Here is an 18,542-nt window from a genome sequence, read left to right as displayed (position 1 = left end):
GGGGGGAGGGGGCATTATGTAGTTGAATTTTTTACTCTCTGAGGTTCACGCTTAGAACAAGAAATTGCTGCAACTTTTCTTTTTTTGTTCCATTATTAAGGATGTGAGTGACAAATTGAGTCTTCGATTCCCAAAACTGTATGTTTTGGGACAGAAAGATTTACTTTTTAATTACAAGAAATTCTTTAAAAGTTTGCTTCAAGGAGCTATAACTTCACTGGTAATCTTCTTCATACCGTATGGAGCTTACCTTCACACTATGGGGCAAGATGGAGAGGCACCTTCAGATTATCAGTCATTTGCTGTCACAGCAGCAACTTCTCTTGTGTTTGTTGTCAACCTTCAGGCAAGTAAGCTTTAGCTTCCTTACTTCCCTTGCTCTGAAAACACGTTCTGGTCATGTTTCTAATTTTGTCTATTAAAGCAAAACAATTTGCAAAAGTTTTCATCTGCTTGCCTTTTTGCTTCTCTGTTGACATTATGTATCTTAAGCTGGAGTGTAACTGAATGACATTATTACATGAATGGCAAATAACAACATTATTTGTCCTGTCTTTGCTTTTTGAATTAATAAACTCATTTGGAGTTTTTGTTTACTTTCAGATTGGTTTGGATACATCTTACTGGACTTTTGTTAATGCTTTCTCAGTATTTGGGAGTATTGCAATTTACTTTGGTGTCACATTTGACCTCCACAGTGCAGGAATCCATGTTCTCTTTCCTTCTACTTTCCAGTTCACAGGTGAGTGTTTTGTGTGTCTTGCCCTTCGTTTGGAATTTTTTCATTTTTAGGAAAACCAAGTTTTGAATTTTTTTCTAAAATCTTTAGTATCTTGCCTCAGATCTAAATAACCTCAAAAGAAATAACACCCCTCAATTTTATGTTCTTCTGCTAAACTGAATCCAATTGAAAAAAGGTAGTTGCCTCTAACATAATATTTTCTTTTAACTTTAGTGACGTTCTAGACTTCTATGAATACTTCCTAGCTGGGTATTTTATGTGTGTTTAAAGATACACCTGCGACTCAGTTTGACAAAAGTTCTGTGAGATTGGGTGTTTGGCATTTGTACTAAAATATCACTTGCTTTCCAGACCACATCTGCAGCAGTGATACCAGGAGAACTTCTTGCTTTGTAACCTTTAAAGCAGGACAAAACCCTTGCCTCTCAGCCAGGCATTTGTCTTGCAGCATCGCACAGCTTGTAGAGGAGTTTTGACGTGGGTGTGAATTGTAATAGTAGTGCTACAATAACTTTGTATTATTTTACTTATTTCTTTTGGAGCCTGAATAAAAGCTGAACGTTTTGCTGCACAGCTCAGTGCCTGGGTGCTAGCTTCACGGGAAAGAAGCTGTGGCACTCATTATCTTATTTGTGTTGTGTAGCTACTTTCCACGATCACATCATACACTAAATTCTGCTCCTTTTATTCCTAGGAACTGCTCCAAACGCTCTGAGACAGCTGCATCTCTGGCTGACCATGGCTTTAACAATCGCTGTTTGCTTACTCCCTGTGGTGGCACAGCGTTTCTTATCCATGACAATTTGTCCTTCAGAAAGTGATCGAGTGAGTAAAGTCTCATCTTTGGCACATATTTACTTACAGGCATCAGCATTGGTGTTAATATGAGAGACAAGCTGGGGTCTGTGCCCTAGGCTGGAGGCCAGGAGGCTGCTGGGCTCTCCAGGGGCTGGCTCAGGCCTGCCTCCAACTGTGTGACAAACACTGCCTTATTCAACATGTTGTTGCATTCCTCATGTGCCTCTGTGTAATGCATATGTACATGCAGCATCTCAGCCTACAGATCAGTAAACTGATCAGTGGCTAATCTGTTCTTTGGCTTGGCCTAGCACTTCTCTTTGTAAAACCACAAAACTTGCTTTGAGGCTACTGACGGCACAGCTTCTCTTGTTATTTGCACTGTTTTGGAGTGTCAGTTATGTGTCATGGTATAGCGGCCAATTTTTGTTTGCGTTTATTCTGCCGTAAGCTGGCAAATTGCATGTGAGTTTGCAAATAGTTAATACTGCAATTATGTCTAAAAAGATATTAAGTGTTAGTGTGGGGAGTCAACTCTTTGAAAGGATGGGTAACAGCAGGACAAGGGGAAATGGTTTGAAGTTGAGGGAGGGAAGATTGAGGCTGGATGTCAGGGGAAGTTCTTTGCTATGAGAGTGGTGAGGTGCTGGAACAGCTGCCCAGAGAGGCTGTGATGCCCCGTCCATCCCTGGAGGTGTTCAAGGCCAGGTTGGATGGGGCCCTGGGCAGCCTGGGCTGCTATGAAATGTGGAGGTTGGTGGCCCTGAGTGTGGCAGGGGGTTGGAGCTTCATGATCCTTGAGGTCCCTTCCAACCCTGGCCATTCTGTGATTCTGTGTGAAAACACAAGAATAGCTTTCAATCAGTGCATCTTCAATTTGCTTTAATGAAAGACATTCTAAAAATAAATGAACATAACGAAATGCAAAACGATGCAGTAGGTCATTCTGAAAATTCCATGCGTTTCTGCATTTATTCTTGTTTCTAACAGAATCAAATTTAAACAAGAAAACCTTCCTGTTAAGCATTTTCTGTTAAAGTATCAGGTTGTTTCCACTCTAAAAAAAAAAAAAAAAAAAAAAAAGAAAAAAATACAAAACAAGTCATTTGCCTTACAACCCACAAATTTATTTCTCTTTGCTTGCATGCAGATCCAGAAGAACCGTAAGAAGTACCTGGCAGAAGAGGAGCAATGGCAGCGGAGGCAGAGTGCTTTCCGGCGGGGGGTGTCTGCACGGCGCTCTGCCTACGCCTTCTCCCACCAGAGGGGATACGCCGACCTCATCGCCTCGGGGCGAAGCATCCGCAAGAAGAGAGCTCCACTGGATGCAGTGCTGGGCAGCACCACAGGAGGCACAGGAGCTGCTGAAACAAGCTGATTCACTGCAGTTCTGGAGAAGTTTCTTATCCAAATGACTGCACACACACACTCAGAATATTAAACTCAGGATACTTTTTTTTAAACTGAATGGCATAAGGATATCTGATTTTTGTGCTTTATCAGAACTCCTTCAGTTTGCTGGAAGCATGGAAAAGCCAACAACGTCCTACAGAGCTCCTAAACCTTTTTCAGCTGTGTAATGTGAAACTGAAGGACGGGTGTGCTGCAGTATGAAAAGGGCAGTGTGGCGACACCTGGAATCAAAAACTTTTCTCCACATTTTTAACATTGTATTGGTATAAAATTGCAGCTACATTTCATATTGACTCTGAAAACAAATGGTTAAGCAACAGTGACTCTGTGTGCACCATTTTGTTACGTTTTATGGGGATAAAGACTCAGGAGGTTGATCACTCCTGAGACATGGATACTGTCACCTGAGCTGTACACATCTGGTGACAAACCTGTAGTCAGCGTCAGACTGAGGTGTTCCGATGCTTGCAGGTGTTTCTGTTTGTTATTCCTTCAGTGTCTGACTGCAGCTCGCTGCACGGCATGGAGCAGCTCTCCTTGCACTTGTACGAGAGCTGTGCCACAGTGCCTTGCACAGCTCATTGCTCGAATTTGCCTGCAATGAAGAAATCCAAATCCATCATTACAGGTCTGTTTCTCACTTGCTGTCTTTCTGCTCAGGTCTTGTTTCTCACGCCGTGTGTTTGTTAATGGATGGCTGTCCCAGGAGCTCTGCCCTTAGCTGGCAGTTTGCTCTTTTCGGTTTTAGGTACAGCTGTCACTGTTATAACCAGAAAACGGCTGCTGTAGGAAAGGTATCACGCACCATTCTTGCAGTGTGCAAAGTGTTTTGTGATCCCTGTGCTTGCAGGTGTGTTCCCTCGTTTGTATGAATGTGCAGCTGTTACCTACTGCTGCCTCCGGATGAGGACGACTCCTCCAATGCTTTTATAGTGAAAATCATGGTACGCGGTTATTGTCCAAAGGAATGTACATTTCAAACACGTGATGCAAATAAATGCAGTGAAGTTTTCAGATTCTCTTCTATGATACATACGGGTATCAGCGGGCATCAGCTGGGGGCAGTCCCCATTGAGAGGGCACGCAGCCCCAGGGACGGGGCTCAGTATTCCTATCTGCAGCAACAGGAAATTCTAGCGTTTAGCTCAAGAAAAAAAATCAAAGCAGATGCTAAAGCAAAAGATAAGTGATTTCTAAGTTTGATAATAACCTCTGAAGGCATAAACAATGCTTGGGAATAGACAGCTACTGGAAACACAAATGTGGTGTTCTGTAGCTAGCTAAACCAACAAGGCAGGTGCTGGGCTTTCAGGCTGTACTCTCTGATAAGGCATTTCGGTACAAGGCCTGTTGCAGTTGGAAATTAATTCTAAGTAGTAAGATCCATTCATCATTCCTGTGACATTGCAGTGGCTATACACTTTGCTGTCACTCGTTGTTACAGTTGTTCACTTCAAAAGGATTTCTAGAGGTCTGTAGTGCAGTCCAGGGCTCAGAGAAGGACCAGATGTCCAGTGTTTGTCCAGCACACAGAATACACCCAAGGATGGCAATCCCACGCCTTCTCTGTGTCTCTGTTACAAGAGCTGAGTACCCTCAGGGTAAAATATTTCTCCTAGTATCTCATAGAATTTCCTTACTATAACTCACATCCCTTCCTGCTTGTCCTACTGCCAAGATTTAGCCTGTGCTTATTATTTCTCATGGTAAAGTCAGATAAATAAACGTGAGTGTGTTACTGCTGCTATTCCAGCACAAATAAGTGGAAGGGTTCTTCTTCAGATGGACTTACTTAGAATCAGCTTTTTAAAGGTATTTTTGTGCAAAAATACAAAAAGTACAAAAGGTACAAATTTGAAGCCAAGATCACCTTTGTCTCCAGAACCTACAGACTTTTTCCTTTTTTTAAGAAACTGGAAGAGGGTAGCTTTAGACTAGATATTAGGCAGAAATTCTTTTCTGAGAGGTTGCCCAGCAAGGCTGTGGGTGCCCCATCCCTGGAAACACTCAAGGCCTGGCTGGATGGGGCTGTGAGCAACCTGGAGCGGTGGGAGGTGTCTCTGCCTCTAGCAGGGGATTGGAACTACATGATCCTAAAGGTCCCTTCCAACCTAAGCCATTCTACTCCGCGATTCTAATAGGCAGAAAACCCCACGAAGAGTTGAACTCGCAGTTCGATCACGTGCGGGCAACCCGCGTGCCAAAGAGAAGGCGGGGCTACGCGGGGGTGGGGCTACGCGAGTGGGCGTGGCTTCCGTGGGGCGGGGCTGACGCGAACGGCGGCGATTTGGCGTAGAGCGACGGAAGCGCGGTGCGGCTACTTCCGGTCGGCGGCCATGGCGGGGGAGGTGATCGGCAGGACGGCGGCTCTGGCGCTGGGTGAGGCGGCGGGGCGGTCGGGGAGGTGGGGGCGGTCGGACACCCAGTAGAAGATGGCGGCGGCCGCCTGGAGGCGCGGTCGCTGGGCTTCCCGGAGGATTGGGCTGCGGAGGCCCGTCCGGGCCGGCCCCGAGCACGCGCAGCGATGGGGCGGCACGGCGCCCCTGGGCGCGGCCTGGCCTTGGCATGTGAAGAATTCGGCTCTTGGAAGGGAAAATTGTCACAGCTGCGCCAAATACGGTGACTTTGTGTGGGACGCAGCGGAACCTGCCGGCGGCTGCGTCGTGGCAGCGTGTCACGCACGCAGCTCGGTTTTTTTCAGCCTGGAATTGTTCTGCGGCGTTTAAATAAGAAGTGAGCAGACAATAGTTGAGCAAATAATGCGTTTCTGTCCAGCCCAGGACTTCTAACGCGGATTTTGGCAGTTCACGAGGAACAAAGAGCAGAGCATACGTCTGTGGATGACTATACATGCTCAGCTATCTATCCCTATAGCTACACACACATAGGTACAGCTGTGGCTGTGTGCATAAGCGCAGGGGTATATAGAAGCCCTTGGTGTGCTCTGATCTCTGAGAACTGGAACCAAACCGTGGAACCTTGGACACAAGCGTTCACTCTACTCTGCCCTTATGAGGCCCCATCTGCAGTACTGTGTCCAGGTCTGGAGCCCCCAGTACAAGAAAGACAGGGAGCTGTTGGAGAGGGTCCAGAGGAGCCACAGAGATGATTAGGGGACTGGAGCACCTCCCCTATGAAGACGGGCTGAGGGAGGTGGGCTTGTTCAGCATGGAGAAAAGAAGGCTGCGGGGTGACCTCATGGCAGCCTTTCAGTACTTAAAGGGAGCCTGCAAACAGGAGGGGAGTCAACTCTTTGAAAGGGTAGATAACTGCAGGACAAGGGGAAATGGTTTTAAGTTGAGGGAGGGAAGATTTAGGTTGGATGTCAGGGGGAAGTTCTTTACTGTGAGAGTGGTGAGGTGCTGGAACAGCTGCCCAGAGAGGCTGTGATGCCCCGTCCATCCCTGGAGGTGTTCAAGGCCAGGTTGGATGGGGCCCTGGGCAGCCTGGGCTGCTATGAAATGTGGAGGTTGGTGGCCCTGCGTGTGGCAGGGGGTTGGAGCTTCGTGATCCTTGAGGTCCCTTCCAACCTAGATTCTGTGATTCACACTGTAACAGTTGGCACGTGGACAGGGCTGTGCCTGCAGGGCTGTCTCACTCTGTGGTGTTTGCTGGCAGAGGGAAGGAGGTTTTTCCATCTCTTTGGTGATGCAGTTGTTAGCTGTGCATGAGCCAAAAGCTGGCCTGAGCTGTCCGAGCTTTGTCAGCTTGTTCCTGCCTGCCTGGAAGTTGGTTAGCTGTAAGGAAGGCAGAAGGCAGCTCCATCAGTCCTGATGTGCATCCCTGGGTGTGTCTGGTTTTCTCTTGTGCTTTACCATTGCTGATTTTTTGGTTTTTCCTTGAGTAACTGCCCGGTATTTATGATGTGTTACAGAAGAGTTGTATGTTTCTGAACGAGAGGGCAACGATTCCACTGGTGATGGAACGCAGAAGAAACCGTTCAAAACTGTTTTAAAGGTAAGTACAGCAAATGCACTCTTTTATCTGAGCTGCATGAACTTTTTCAGCTCTGACCAAAAGGGCTGGAGCTGCGTTGTCTGCTTGGTCTCTCTAACAGAATTCCTTTAGTTCACTTGCAGCACCACTGATTTATTTCTTTTTTTTACCCATCACATTTTTAGGCTTTGATGACAGCAGGAAAGGAACCATTTCCTACTATTTATGTGGATTCACAGAAGGAAAATGAGGTACTGTAATATTTGATCTTCCTAGTACAAATTGTTTTAAAGTTTCTTTGTGTGAAGGGCCACAGTTGTAACCTTCTATCTTCTGCTCTCTGCTTGGACTGATTTAGAGATGGGCCATTATTTCCAAGTCACAGATGAAAAATGTCAAAAAGCTGTGGCACAGGGAACAAATGAAGAATGAGGCAAAGGAGAAGAAAGAGGTAGGTTGCAAGTGGTGCAGGTGGTGCCAAGTTGGAGGTAGTAGCTTGTTTAATTGCTTGTGGTAGCAATGGTAATGGGAGGAGGGTTGGACAAGAGGACCTTGTAGGTCCTTTCCAACCTTGTGATTCTGTGATTTAAGCATGCTGCCTTTCCTTTACAAAAACACGGGATGTCATTAGTTTTGTTCTCCCCATCCATAAACATTTAGTTTGTTCTTCACCTTTATCATTACTATACGTATGTTATTTACAGCTTGTCCTTGTTTAGATGGGGGCAAGCAAGTGGGTAAAACTGAGTGAGCTTTGAGTTATCACCATCTGTTGGGTTTAAGCTTTCTGGGAAAAACAAGAAATGCTGCTGTGCAGTGTTTCTCATTCTGGCCTTGAATTAGGGGCAGGCTATGCACCAGCATTTTATGACAACAGTATTTGTAAGTGTACTTTGCAGCCCCTACTTACAAAGCCTGGTCACAATTAGTTAATATTTTCTTTTTCATCTCAACTAGGCAGAAGATCTGTTGAGAAGAGAGAAGAACCTGGAGGAAGCCAAGAAAGTTATCATCAAGAACGATCCCAGTCTTCCAGAACCAAAATGTGTGAGTAAGATGTGGGAGGGTTGGCATGTGGCTCTGTTTCAGCATGTTGTCTGCACAAAGGTTGGTTCTCTGCTCTGTAGTTCTGGCATCTGCTGGAGGCCACTGTTGGGTTCTTGTCCCTAAACATCATTTTATTTTTCTGGTTACTGGTATATTCCAGCATACAGGCTTTCCCACACACCCAGTGGCTATCTGAACCATTTTGATTCATGCATCAGCTATTTTGTGTCAGTATCTGTTGGCAGAGGCCGTATTTCTGTTTGGATTAATTCTGCTTTGGCTGGTCATTGTAGTGGAGAGTGGTGAAACACTGCTGATCAGAGGATGTAATTTAAGTTACTGAGGCGTGGAAAACAGTTCCTGTTTGGCTATTTGCAGAGTCCTGCTGCTTTGGGGGATTTGGTGCCTCAGCTACACGTCTCGGTATACCTCTGCCAGGTCCATGTTTTGGTGCCTTGTGCTTTCTTTTCTACCTGGTCTCATCTATGGGATATCTTCAGAAATTAATCCAGAGAGATATACTCACACTTCAGACTGCAGGAGATGGTGTTTGAGGCACCCTTTCTAAATTTTCTGCTGATTTAGTTGCATCTGTGATGGCAGTTACTGTTTTAGGGAGGGAAATGTCTCACACGTGTACTTAAAGTAATTGTGTAGAAAACTCCATCTAAATGGTGAGTTGTGTTCCTCTATTTGATTGTTTCCATTCCTTGTTTTACAGGTAAAGATTGGTGCTCTGGAGGCTTACAGAGGCCAGAGAGTAAAGATTTTTGGCTGGATTCACAGATTACGTAGGCAAGGTAAGCCACAAGCTCTTGTAAGGTGCTGAACCTTTGCAGAGAGGTGGAACAAATTTAGTAGCCATCAGAACTCACATTGAATGAAACAATGCTCATTCTTAAGTTTTCAGACTGTCACTTATGTGGCCTTGTTGGTGTATCACACCAATCAGTCCAATGTTGACAAATTCTGCATATTGTATGAGGATGGAGATATTTCTTAGTCACAAATTTTTGAGATATTGGATTTGGAGCTGTGTCCTACAGGATTTCTTAAAAGACTTGTTTTTTAGTCTAATCCTACGGACTAAGGAGCTAACTAGCACCTGCTCAGCATGATTAACAAAAGAGAATTTTCTTTAAAGCTAGGTAATAGGCATAAACTCTTTTAGAAGTACAACAAGTTAAACTTGTTTTCAGAGCCATTGGTGCTCTTGTTTGCAAGGTGGCATTTGCTGAGAAGTGACAGACTTGTGCAAAACTTTCTAGTAGGCTGCTTATAAAAAAAAAAAAGCCCTTAAGGGCATGACAAAGCTGATACCATTCACAGATGGCATTTTTTCACATTATCACTCAAGGACTTGACCAAGCAGATACACACCTGGATATCTCAGGCATTTTCTAGAAAGTCAGTCTTTGGGTCAGAGGCTGCTGTGGGGATATGGATGACCAGGGTGACATCCCTTTGTCACTTCAGGTGTAGCTTGGGCCTTTGTGTACAGCATTACAATTAGACAGACGTGTGGTTCTCTCTGGACCATGACAAAGTTATGGCAAGACAGCACAATCCGAGCCATGCTGAGCTTGGAGCATGCTATTCTCTTGCTATATTAAAACTGAGCTAATACTTCAGTGTTGTCTTGGAACATGCTTGTGGTTTGTCTTTATTAGAAAAATAAAATTGTGGTCCTTCTGCAATAAGCTGCACAGTAGTGGGTGATGGTTTTTTGGACTTGGATCTTTTCAGATGGATCAGTGAATACATCTGAGTCTCCCTATTTTTTTTTTTTTTCCCCTCTTTTTAACCAGGAAAAAATTTGATGTTCATTGTTTTGAGAGATGGCACAGGTTTTCTTCAGTGTGTCCTTTCAGATGCATTGGTAAGTTATATTCACAGAATCACAGAATGGCCAGGGCTGGAAGGGACCTCAAGGATCACGAAGCTCCAACCCCCTGCCACACGCAGGGCCACCAACCTCCACATTTCATAGCAGCCCAGGCTGCCCAGGGCCCCATCCAACCTGGCCTTGAACACCTCCAGGGATGGACGGGGCATCACAGCCTCTCTGGGCAGCTGTTCCAGCACCTCACCACTCTCATAGCAAAGAACTTCCCCTGACATCCAACCTAAATCTTCCCTCTTTCAACTTAAAACCATTTCCCCTTGTCCTGCCGTTATCTACCCTTTCAAAGAGTTGACTCCCCTCCTGTTTTTGATTGAGTTCTGTTATTAAATAATTGAAATTCTTCTAAGCCTACTGATTAAATTATATTGTTGTTAAGTGCTTTCTCCTGACTCTTGAGGTTTTTTTTTTGTCAGCATGACAAGCATATCTTGTCTGTGACTTCAATAGATCTTATTATTATCAGGAAAACTGAAAATTAGAATTAACTGTGTCTCTTTCTTTCTCTCTGTAGTGTCAGTGTTACAACGGGCTCCTTCTCTCTACAGAGAGCAGTGTTGCAGTGTATGGCACACTGAACCTTGTTCCTGAAGGCAAGCAGGTAGGGGAGCTGGATGGTGCTCTGTTCTGGTTCTCCTCTTTAACATTTTCTCATTTGTCAGACAGGAGGAAAAGCAAAGGTGGAAGCATTGAATGATTTCAGGATGAATTTGATTTAGGGAAAAAAAAAACAACCAACCACTTGCCAAAGCTACTGCTGTGTTTGCCTGTCAGAAATCAGCACAGTCTCCTTTCTTTCACGGCATTTGCAACTATGATGTCTAAAATTAAACGCAGGCAAACAGGACAGGGATCAAATACATTTTTTAGACAGTTCTTGTGCATTTGATACTTCTAAGCTACTACTTTTTTTGTTACTGCTTGTGATGTCATATACCCTGAAAGCATTTTGGTTTTCAGTCTTGTCACAGCACTGTAATGCTTCTAGTGCAGAGATCCACCAAATATATAAAAATCATTGGTCTTGAAATGAAAAAAGATGCCATTTTGTCAGGCAAAGGCCTGTAGTGACCCACACGGGGGAGCTGCTGAGAGCAGCACTGAGCCCTGGCCCTGGAGTCTGCTTGCTAGATAGCAGCAAACAGCATAGGGGAAAGTGGCCAGCATGAAAACTGCTCTTTTCATGTTTTGGTGAAGTGCTGACTTGTGAAAGCCATCTGGCCCATCTTGGAGATTGATGTGAGGTCGGGCTGCCAACTGTCCTGTTCACAAACACACATGAACATCTCCAAAGAAGGAGATGGTGTGGTCAACAAGGTCCATTCTCCAGGATTTCACCACCCTTTGTTACAGCCAATTGAAATCTCCTGTCCCACAACTTGAGATATTTGCCCCGTTTTCCTCTATAACCACTCATTAATTAGTTGAAGGTAGTAAGAAGTTTTCCTTTGCCTTTGTCTGTTCTTCCAGATGAATAAACATAGCACTTAATGCATCTGGAAGCTTCTACTTATCTGTCAGTAGTGCTCAGTCCCATTCACATTAAGTCTGAGACTTGTGGTGGATTCCAAATGGCATTTGCAAGGGTGATATGATCAGATTACTCAACAGTCACTTTGATACCACTATGCTTAGAAGGATTTTAGTATGTTTTGTTTAAACTGGATTGCTGTCTCTGCCACAGTGCCAGACAGAAGTGAAAAATGCACTTGTTAAAGTTTTGTTTCTCTTTCAAACTGTCAGGCTCCAGGAGGCCACGAGCTGAACTGTGATTACTGGGAGCTTATTGGTCTGGCCCCAGCAGGAGGAGCTGACAATCTCCTCAATGAGGATTCAGAGGTTGATGTGCAGCTTAACAACAGGCATATGATGATTCGAGGCGAGAATATGTCCAAAATCTTCAAGGTGCGCTCCATGGTGGTGCAGGCCTTCAGGGATCATTTCTTTGCCAATGGATATTATGAAGTAAGTATATTTGCCCTTCTTGGCAAGTGGCTGCTTTAAGCTCCTTACTTTAAGGCAATCTTTTTTCTGGAAAGCCTTTACAGATTTCCCCATTAACCTGAAGTGGGGAGAAAAAGGTCATTTCATAGGGAGCCGTGATGTGATTGCTTTCACAGACATAGATCTCAAAGGTGTATGGACACTTCTGAGGTGTATAGATGTTACAACATGATTCACAAATGGCATGAATACCTCTTTCTGGGGTGCTGAAGCATCAGAATGAAGTGCTTGTGTGCATACATTCTGGCCTTACGTCACTGCTGTAATGCAGTGTCATCATTGTCCTTAATTCTTGGTCTTTTGCAGGTCACACCACCAACATTAGTTCAGACACAGGTGGAAGGAGGTTCAACTCTGTTCAAGCTGGATTATTTTGGTGAAGAGGCCTACTTAACACAGTCATCTCAGCTCTACCTGGAGACCTGCATTCCAGCACTAGGAGACGTTTTCTGTATTGCTCAGTCATACAGAGCTGAGCAATCCAGGACACGCAGACACTTGGCAGAGTATGGAGAGAGTTGTACTTCTTTGTTGTTTATGCACAAATGAATTTCTAAATTGGGGGAGTAGCAGGCGGCTGGATGATAGAAAGCACAGTGAGAAGACAGCAGAATGCAAAAGTGAAACAGCTGAGCAAAAGTGTATTTGAGGGTAACTCCTGCTGTCAGTGGATGTCCAGCTGGTTGTTGATACTGAGGATTTGGTCAAAGCAGAGCTGATGCATTTGTAGGAAACTTTGTCATTTAAGAATGCACAGTTCACACTGTTGGTTTTTTTTTGTTTGTTTGATTTCCTTCACAGAGTAAAAGTGGGAGAGCTGAAAAAGGGGACTAAAGTGGTTGTTGTGTATTTTCTTAGAAGATTTTTTTTCATAGCTAAAAATCTGCTGTTTGTGCGTGTTTATGTAACATCATGACCTGATGTTTCAGATATACTCACATTGAAGCCGAATGCCCTTTTATAAGTTTTGAAGACTTGCTGAACCGTTTGGAGAGCTTAGTTTGTGATGTAGTGGACAGAGTCTTGACATCACCTGCATCAGGCTTACTGCTTGACCTCAACCCGGTAAGCGAGCAGTGGTGTGGGAGCCGTGTGTGGGGCACAGTGTGGTCTTTACCTTTCCTGGTCACCCTGTTTACCTAGGGGAGACAGGGCACAGCAGTGGGCTCTGCTTACATAAGAGGTATTTAAAGTGACATAAAGAATGAAAATGCTGCAAGGCTGGCAATGACTCTTCCAGGAGCTGGGGACTGAGGGGGAAGAATTTAAACGTCCAGGAACCAGCAGTGTGCTGGCATTTATTGTGTACAGCACCAGTGGAATAAAAACCTCTATCCTAGAGCTCATAGTAATGATCAGCTGGTACTCACAAGTCGCACACAAGTGAGAAATGAAATTCTGCTGTTGTACTTTTATCCTGGAAGATGAAGCTTTGTAAAGCTGTCTTCATTTGTTAGAGACCCTTTGTCTCCTGCTGCCTTTGCAAGGATAGTTGGTGGTCTCTTAAAGCCATCTTATCTATTGTCACCAGCTTTCCTCTCAGAGCACATACACTCTCATCCTTGACATTTTGACCTGTTTTCCTGGTAAACACTGGGAGGTTCCATTTTAAAATTGATCACAGATGAGCAGGAGGTGTGAAGAGTAACCCACCCTATGAACTTCCCACAAGAGCAAATTCTGCACCAGTTCAGTGCACAGGGAAGCAAAAGTGCTTTTTTGTGGCCCTGGTTTTGGAAGCCCTGCAGACTGCACTGTTTGCAACATTAGTGTGTGTGATGAGTGCAGACAGAAAGAAAGCAGCTTTGAAAATGCTTCCTACCCTCCGTCTCCTGCTGACTTTTTCAGCATCTGTTCTATGAGAGGCACTGGATTTGGAAGATGCTTTTGTTTGGCTCTAGTTTTTCCGTACTTCAAGCTTTTAAGTTGTAACTTTTTGATGCACAACAGAGAGTATGGTGTGTGCTCTGACTGAGGAAGTGGACTTGTTGATCAACTGGAAAGGTAAATCTTAGAATGCCACTCTCCTAAGTGTTGGGATCTCTACTCTTGTTTACAGAATTTCAAGCCCCCAAAACGTCCTTTCCGACGAATGAACTATGCTGAGGCAATTGAGTGGCTAAAGGAACATGATGTGAAGAAGGATGATGGTACTTACTATGAGTTTGGGGAAGTAAGTCTTTCTGAGGCTCTTCAGAAACAAAATCCCTCAGCTGTACGCTGAAGGTGTATAAATCCCTTGGAGAACAGCGTTTGGATCGTGACGCCCTTGTGTTCTCTGTTCCTGTGTGAATCTGTTGTGTTTTGCTTGGAATGATGAAGAGTGAAATTCTCATCCTGTTTATAATGAGCTTTGCTGTAAACCTTCGAGAGGCCTGGATTTTGTCTGGACTGTTTTTTCTCATTGCACTTGCGCTGGGGAATGTAAATTTGGAGGGGGAGTTAGGGCTCCATGTAATCTTTGCACCCTAGAATCATGAGTTTTCCTTCCAAAACCTGTGGATGTGGTGCTGAGCACAGCACTGGGTGGCCCTGCAGGGGCAGGAGGGGTACCCCAGCCAGTCTAAGGTTTTTGTTCTTAAGGCCCAGAAACTGGAAAACAGTTTCAGGGAGGAAAGAAAGTAAGCAGTTCAGTGTCTGTTAGTTGTGCCTGATTTTCTGTGTGGATTATTGGGTAGAGTTGAGTTTTGTTGAACAGATTTAGAGATTTGTTTTTGAGATCTGTATGTTTTTTAGATATGTATATATATACGGTTTCTTGAGATCTTCCTAAGATATTTGTTCTAAAATATAGGTACATCAGGATGAATGTATGTGGTCTCAAAGTATCTTTTTCCACTTCCTCCCTGATACGCTGTGGGTCTTGAGGTTTTGGAGTGTTTTTTTGTTTTAAATATTAATAGAGCCTTTTTTAACCTCAGGATATTCCTGAAGCTCCTGAGAGGTTCATGACAGACACCATCAATGAGCCAATCTTGCTGTGCCGATTTCCTGCAGAGATCAAGTCCTTCTACATGCAGCGCTGTCACGATGATTCCCGGCTTACAGAATCTGTAAGTTCACGTTTTACATAGTGTTGCCTTCTAAATAGAGTGGGGGTATCTACTTGAATGAGTACTACAGGAAAACTTTGGTGAGTTCACACCAGAATTTGTTCTGAGCATCTCCTGGTGTGAATTTGTTGGTGCTACAGAAATAAACGAAACAATGCTGAAGTGCTTGAATGTCAAGACATCGCTCTGAGCTTAATTTTCATTGCCCTCTGGTTGGTGACTCCTTAGAGGTTTTATTGTCTGAAAATTAGCTGTCTGGCAGCCTGGAGGAGTGGTGGATGTTAGGAGAGCTACTGCTTTTGTGGCTTAGCAGTTCAGTAAAAGATTAAGTTGGGGAACACAGTGAGTTGATTTCTTCCATCAGTTAATTGAGTCTGGAAGAAATTGCCTTTCTTCTCCTTTGGAGACTTGAAATTGCATAGGAGAATGTGTTGACTTTTAAGTTTGAGCTGTCTTTCCTGCATGTGCTCAAGTTGTAACAGTATGGTCTGTTGTGTGTTGTAGGTTGATGTGCTGATGCCTAACGTTGGTGAAATTGTTGGAGGCTCTATGCGTATCTGGGACAGTGAGGAGCTACTGGAGGGCTACAAGAGAGAAGGCATTGATCCCACACCATATTACTGGTACACTGATCAGGTATGTAAAATAGGTTCAATGTGCTGCTTGTCATTTTCTTAAACCACTTCTAAGATGACGCAGTTGAAATTGGAAAGATTTTTTTTGTGGCCAAAAGCAGATAGTCACTTAACCAAGGCCAAAATGCAATGGATAAGAGTTTGCATTCTGTTAAAATGGCTTTTCTTTGCTGAAGCGGATGCTGCTCATGTCAGATTGCTTTCATTGCCTTCATTGAACCGTGCTTTGCAAGTACACTACTTATGTAGTGTCTCCCTACTGTGCTACATTTCTGGAGCATAAAAGCACACTGATCTTTTCAGACTCAAATAGCTCTATCTCATTTAATGAGAGGAGAAAAGGAGGAGGTTGGAAAAATGTCATTGTGACTTCCTCCTTCCATTTTCCTCTTCTAGTCCTTACTTTGCCCCAGGAAATTTGGGAACTGAACACCTTACCTGAGAAGAGCATCATCTGTATTCCTCATCAATCATGCAGAAGGTGGTGCTGGAAGGGTTTTTTCTTTAATGTTTGGGTTGTTTGGTTGTTGTTTTTTTTTTTGCTTTGGTGATATCACTGCAACTGTGGCATAGATAACAAGGAAATGTTTAATCTCTGTGTTTTTAATTTCACAGAGAAAATATGGTACGTGTCCTCATGGTGGATATGGTTTGGGATTGGAGCGATTCCTGACCTGGATTCTGGATCGGCACCACATCCGAGATGTCTGTCTGTACCCTCGCTTTGTCCAGCGCTGCAAACCATAGCCATCCTGCTGATAAACTCCTAAGAAATCAAGGAACTGATGCTTGGGAACGAATGACACACTCTGCTTAACCTGTCTGAGAACAAGACTTTTGGCACCCTGTTGTTCATACATTCACTAAATTGGCGTGTGAAAAGTAAAATTAAAAAGTTCTCTTTTTTTTGAAGTAAAATGCTACGAATTAACTGGAAGAAGGCCTAGGGAAAAAAAAAATGTTAGGTGCATTTGTCAACATAGAAACAAATCTTGGTAAGCTGGCGTTTAAAAAAACAAGATACGCTTCTGCTTTTAATTTCTGTGCTTTATTTAAAAAAAGAACACACGGGGCATCTAATTGTTTTTAGACTTCTCTTTTCTCTTGTCTTTTCTTATTGGAGAAACTGGGGATCCAAGCTTTTCAAATTCCTAAATCCTGACCTCTGAGAATGATTTGAAGAAACATCTAAATAGGTCAATGAAATGCTTAAGAAAAAAAAAAAAAAAGGGATAATTAAGTTACTGCTTTTAATGGAAATGTGAGATTGTGCAGTTGCAAGGTATGTAGTACTCAGCACTAAATCCCACTGCAAGAGGCTTCTGTTTTTCCCAAATTATTTATTGGTTAGAAACGATAAGGCTCGTTGTGAGGTGTGCTTTCCTACCTTTCCTGTGGGCGCAGTGCTGCGGTGGGACCACACGCACCCAACGTGGGCTGAGTTACAGGAGGAGAGGACATGTTCTTGGAGAACTGTCCACGGGCAGTGGAGTATATGCAGTGCCTTTGAAAGTAAGGTTATTTCATCCACCAGACAGTGAGTTATTCAAACAAGAAACCGGTAACTTTGAAATGTAATTGGATTTCAGCATTGTGCACTATTACTGTCCTCTCCTGATCGTTGTAATTCAAGCACTGCTTCCTCACTCGATGCTCGGGGATGTTTTCAATGTAGAACAGTTCCATGTTTCCTTGCTAGCTCAGTTTACTCTTGTGCTACCGCATCTTAGCAGATTCTAGCTGTAACCAAGCTACCAAATAGAGTTAATTAAATATTTAATGTGTTGAGTCATCTGTACGCTTTTTAGCCATAAATAATGTGAATCCTTGGAGGTGCGTCACTGGCTAACTGCACCAAGACTTTATCTGGATTTGCCATTCATGTTGAGCTACGCGATACCCATATTTTTGTAATAAAAGGCTTTTCTCTTCATCTTGCATGCTATTATATAATCTGGTTTAAATCAGCAACCAATAAATTATGGCAGCACAAGTTGGTGTGCAGGACAGCAGTTCTTGATCTGTAACGTCTGCTTATTTCCATTTGCTTGGCCTTTACAGCTTACTTGCTTAATATATTCTCCCCTGGCACAGACAGTATCTCCATGAGGAAGAACAGTATAGAACCATAGAATGCTTAGAGTTGGAAGGGACTTCAAAGGTCATCTAGTCCAACTCCCCTGCAATGCACAGGGACACCACAGCTCCATCAGGTCACCCAGAGCGTGATCCAGCCTAGCCTTGAAAGTCTCCAGGGATGGGGCATCCACCACATCCCTGAGCAACCTGTGCCCAGTGCCTCACAGCCCTCACTGGAAAACTTTTTCCTTATATCCAACCTAAATCTCCCTTCTTTAAGTTTGAAGCCATTTCCCCTTGCTTATCACCACAGACTCTGCTAAAGTCTGTCCCCTTCTTTCCTGCAGCTCCCCTTTAGATACTGAAGGCTGCAATCAGGTCACCTTGCAGCCTTCTCCTCTCCATGCTGCACAGCCCCAGCTCTCAGCCTGTCCTCATAGGAGGGGTGTTCCATCCCTGGGGTCATCTTTGTGGCCCTCCACTGAGCACAACAGCTCCATGTCTCTCCCACAGCACATGTATGTTCTAAAGGAAAAAAAAAAATGTTGTTTGTTATGTTCTTTTTTTAAGCTAAATAACTGTTAATTTAGATTGACACCAGCAATGCCACTGAAAGCAATATGGCCATTTGCAGAGTTGCTGTGCTGGGGCTTCCTGAGGACCACAGCGGCCTTGTGGCTTGCAGGTTGCCTCTTTTGAGTGGAGGATTCAAAGGTGCAGGAGGAAACAAGCATGGATAACAAGCAGGATAAGAACCAGGTTCTTGTCTGCATCTCTTTGAGTTCATACTCCTAACTGATTTTCCGAGTCCTACTGCGGCCTAGAGACAGAAAAAGACAGCAGATTGTAAGAGCTGCTTCTCGCACAGCGCCATGCTTCAGCTGTTCCTCACATTTGCTACTTCTCTTTTTACATATATATGCATATATATA

General features: G+C 43.9%; 2 protein-coding genes across 12 annotated transcripts in view; both read left to right on the top strand.

The window, feature by feature from the left end:
- ATP8B1 (ATPase phospholipid transporting 8B1) overlaps nt 1-3,967 on the top strand; it is a 32,915-nt gene extending 28,948 nt beyond the window's left edge. For 9 of the 11 annotated variants that reach the window (XM_042831216.1, XM_042831221.1, XM_042831215.1 and 6 more), the window contains 4 exons: nt 101-346; nt 604-742; nt 1,437-1,567; nt 2,691-3,967. In XM_042831216.1, the coding sequence (XP_042687150.1) occupies nt 101-346; nt 604-742; nt 1,437-1,567; nt 2,691-2,918 (744 nt within the window). In that variant the 3' untranslated portion in view covers nt 2,919-3,967. Of the gene's footprint in view, nt 1-100; nt 351-603; nt 743-1,436; nt 1,568-2,690 lie in introns of those variants that run through there. The other 2 variants (XM_042831224.1, XM_042831225.1) reach the window with 2 other exon arrangements.
- A 1,283-nt stretch (nt 3,968-5,250) lies between these two features.
- NARS1 (asparaginyl-tRNA synthetase 1) lies at nt 5,251-17,311 on the top strand. The gene is made up of 15 exons (XM_042831243.1): nt 5,251-5,332; nt 6,828-6,910; nt 7,075-7,140; nt 7,248-7,340; nt 7,847-7,936; nt 8,658-8,736; nt 9,745-9,815; nt 10,354-10,440; nt 11,583-11,804; nt 12,150-12,349; nt 12,773-12,908; nt 13,903-14,016; nt 14,765-14,896; nt 15,401-15,532; nt 16,147-17,311. The coding sequence occupies exons 1-15, from the start codon at nt 5,290-5,292 to the stop codon at nt 16,276-16,278; spliced, it is 1,680 nt and encodes a 559-aa protein (XP_042687177.1). The 5' UTR covers nt 5,251-5,289; the 3' UTR covers nt 16,279-17,311.
- The last annotated feature ends 1,231 nt before the right edge of the window (nt 17,312-18,542 follow it).

Source organism: Centrocercus urophasianus, unplaced genomic scaffold (assembly GCF_019232065.1).
Source record: "Centrocercus urophasianus isolate 14NV4802_14NV808 unplaced genomic scaffold, USGS_Curo_1.0 seq_35, whole genome shotgun sequence".
NCBI lineage: Eukaryota > Metazoa > Chordata > Aves > Galliformes > Phasianidae > Centrocercus > Centrocercus urophasianus.
The sequence above is the reverse complement of the archived record's forward strand: the minus strand, read 5'-3'. Positions and strand labels throughout refer to the sequence as shown.

Bases quoted from the DNA above. Each gene is read 5' to 3' on its own strand.
- NARS1 (XM_042831243.1), top strand. From the start codon at position 5,290: ATGGCGGGGGAGGTGATCGGCAGGACGGCGGCTCTGGCGCTGG. The intron at 10,441-11,582 runs GTAGGGGAGCTG...TCAAACTGTCAG, and splicing joins TTGTTCCTGAAGGCAAGCAG to GCTCCAGGAGGCCACGAGCT. The intron at 14,897-15,400 runs GTAAGTTCACGT...TGTGTGTTGTAG, and splicing joins ATTCCCGGCTTACAGAATCT to GTTGATGTGCTGATGCCTAA.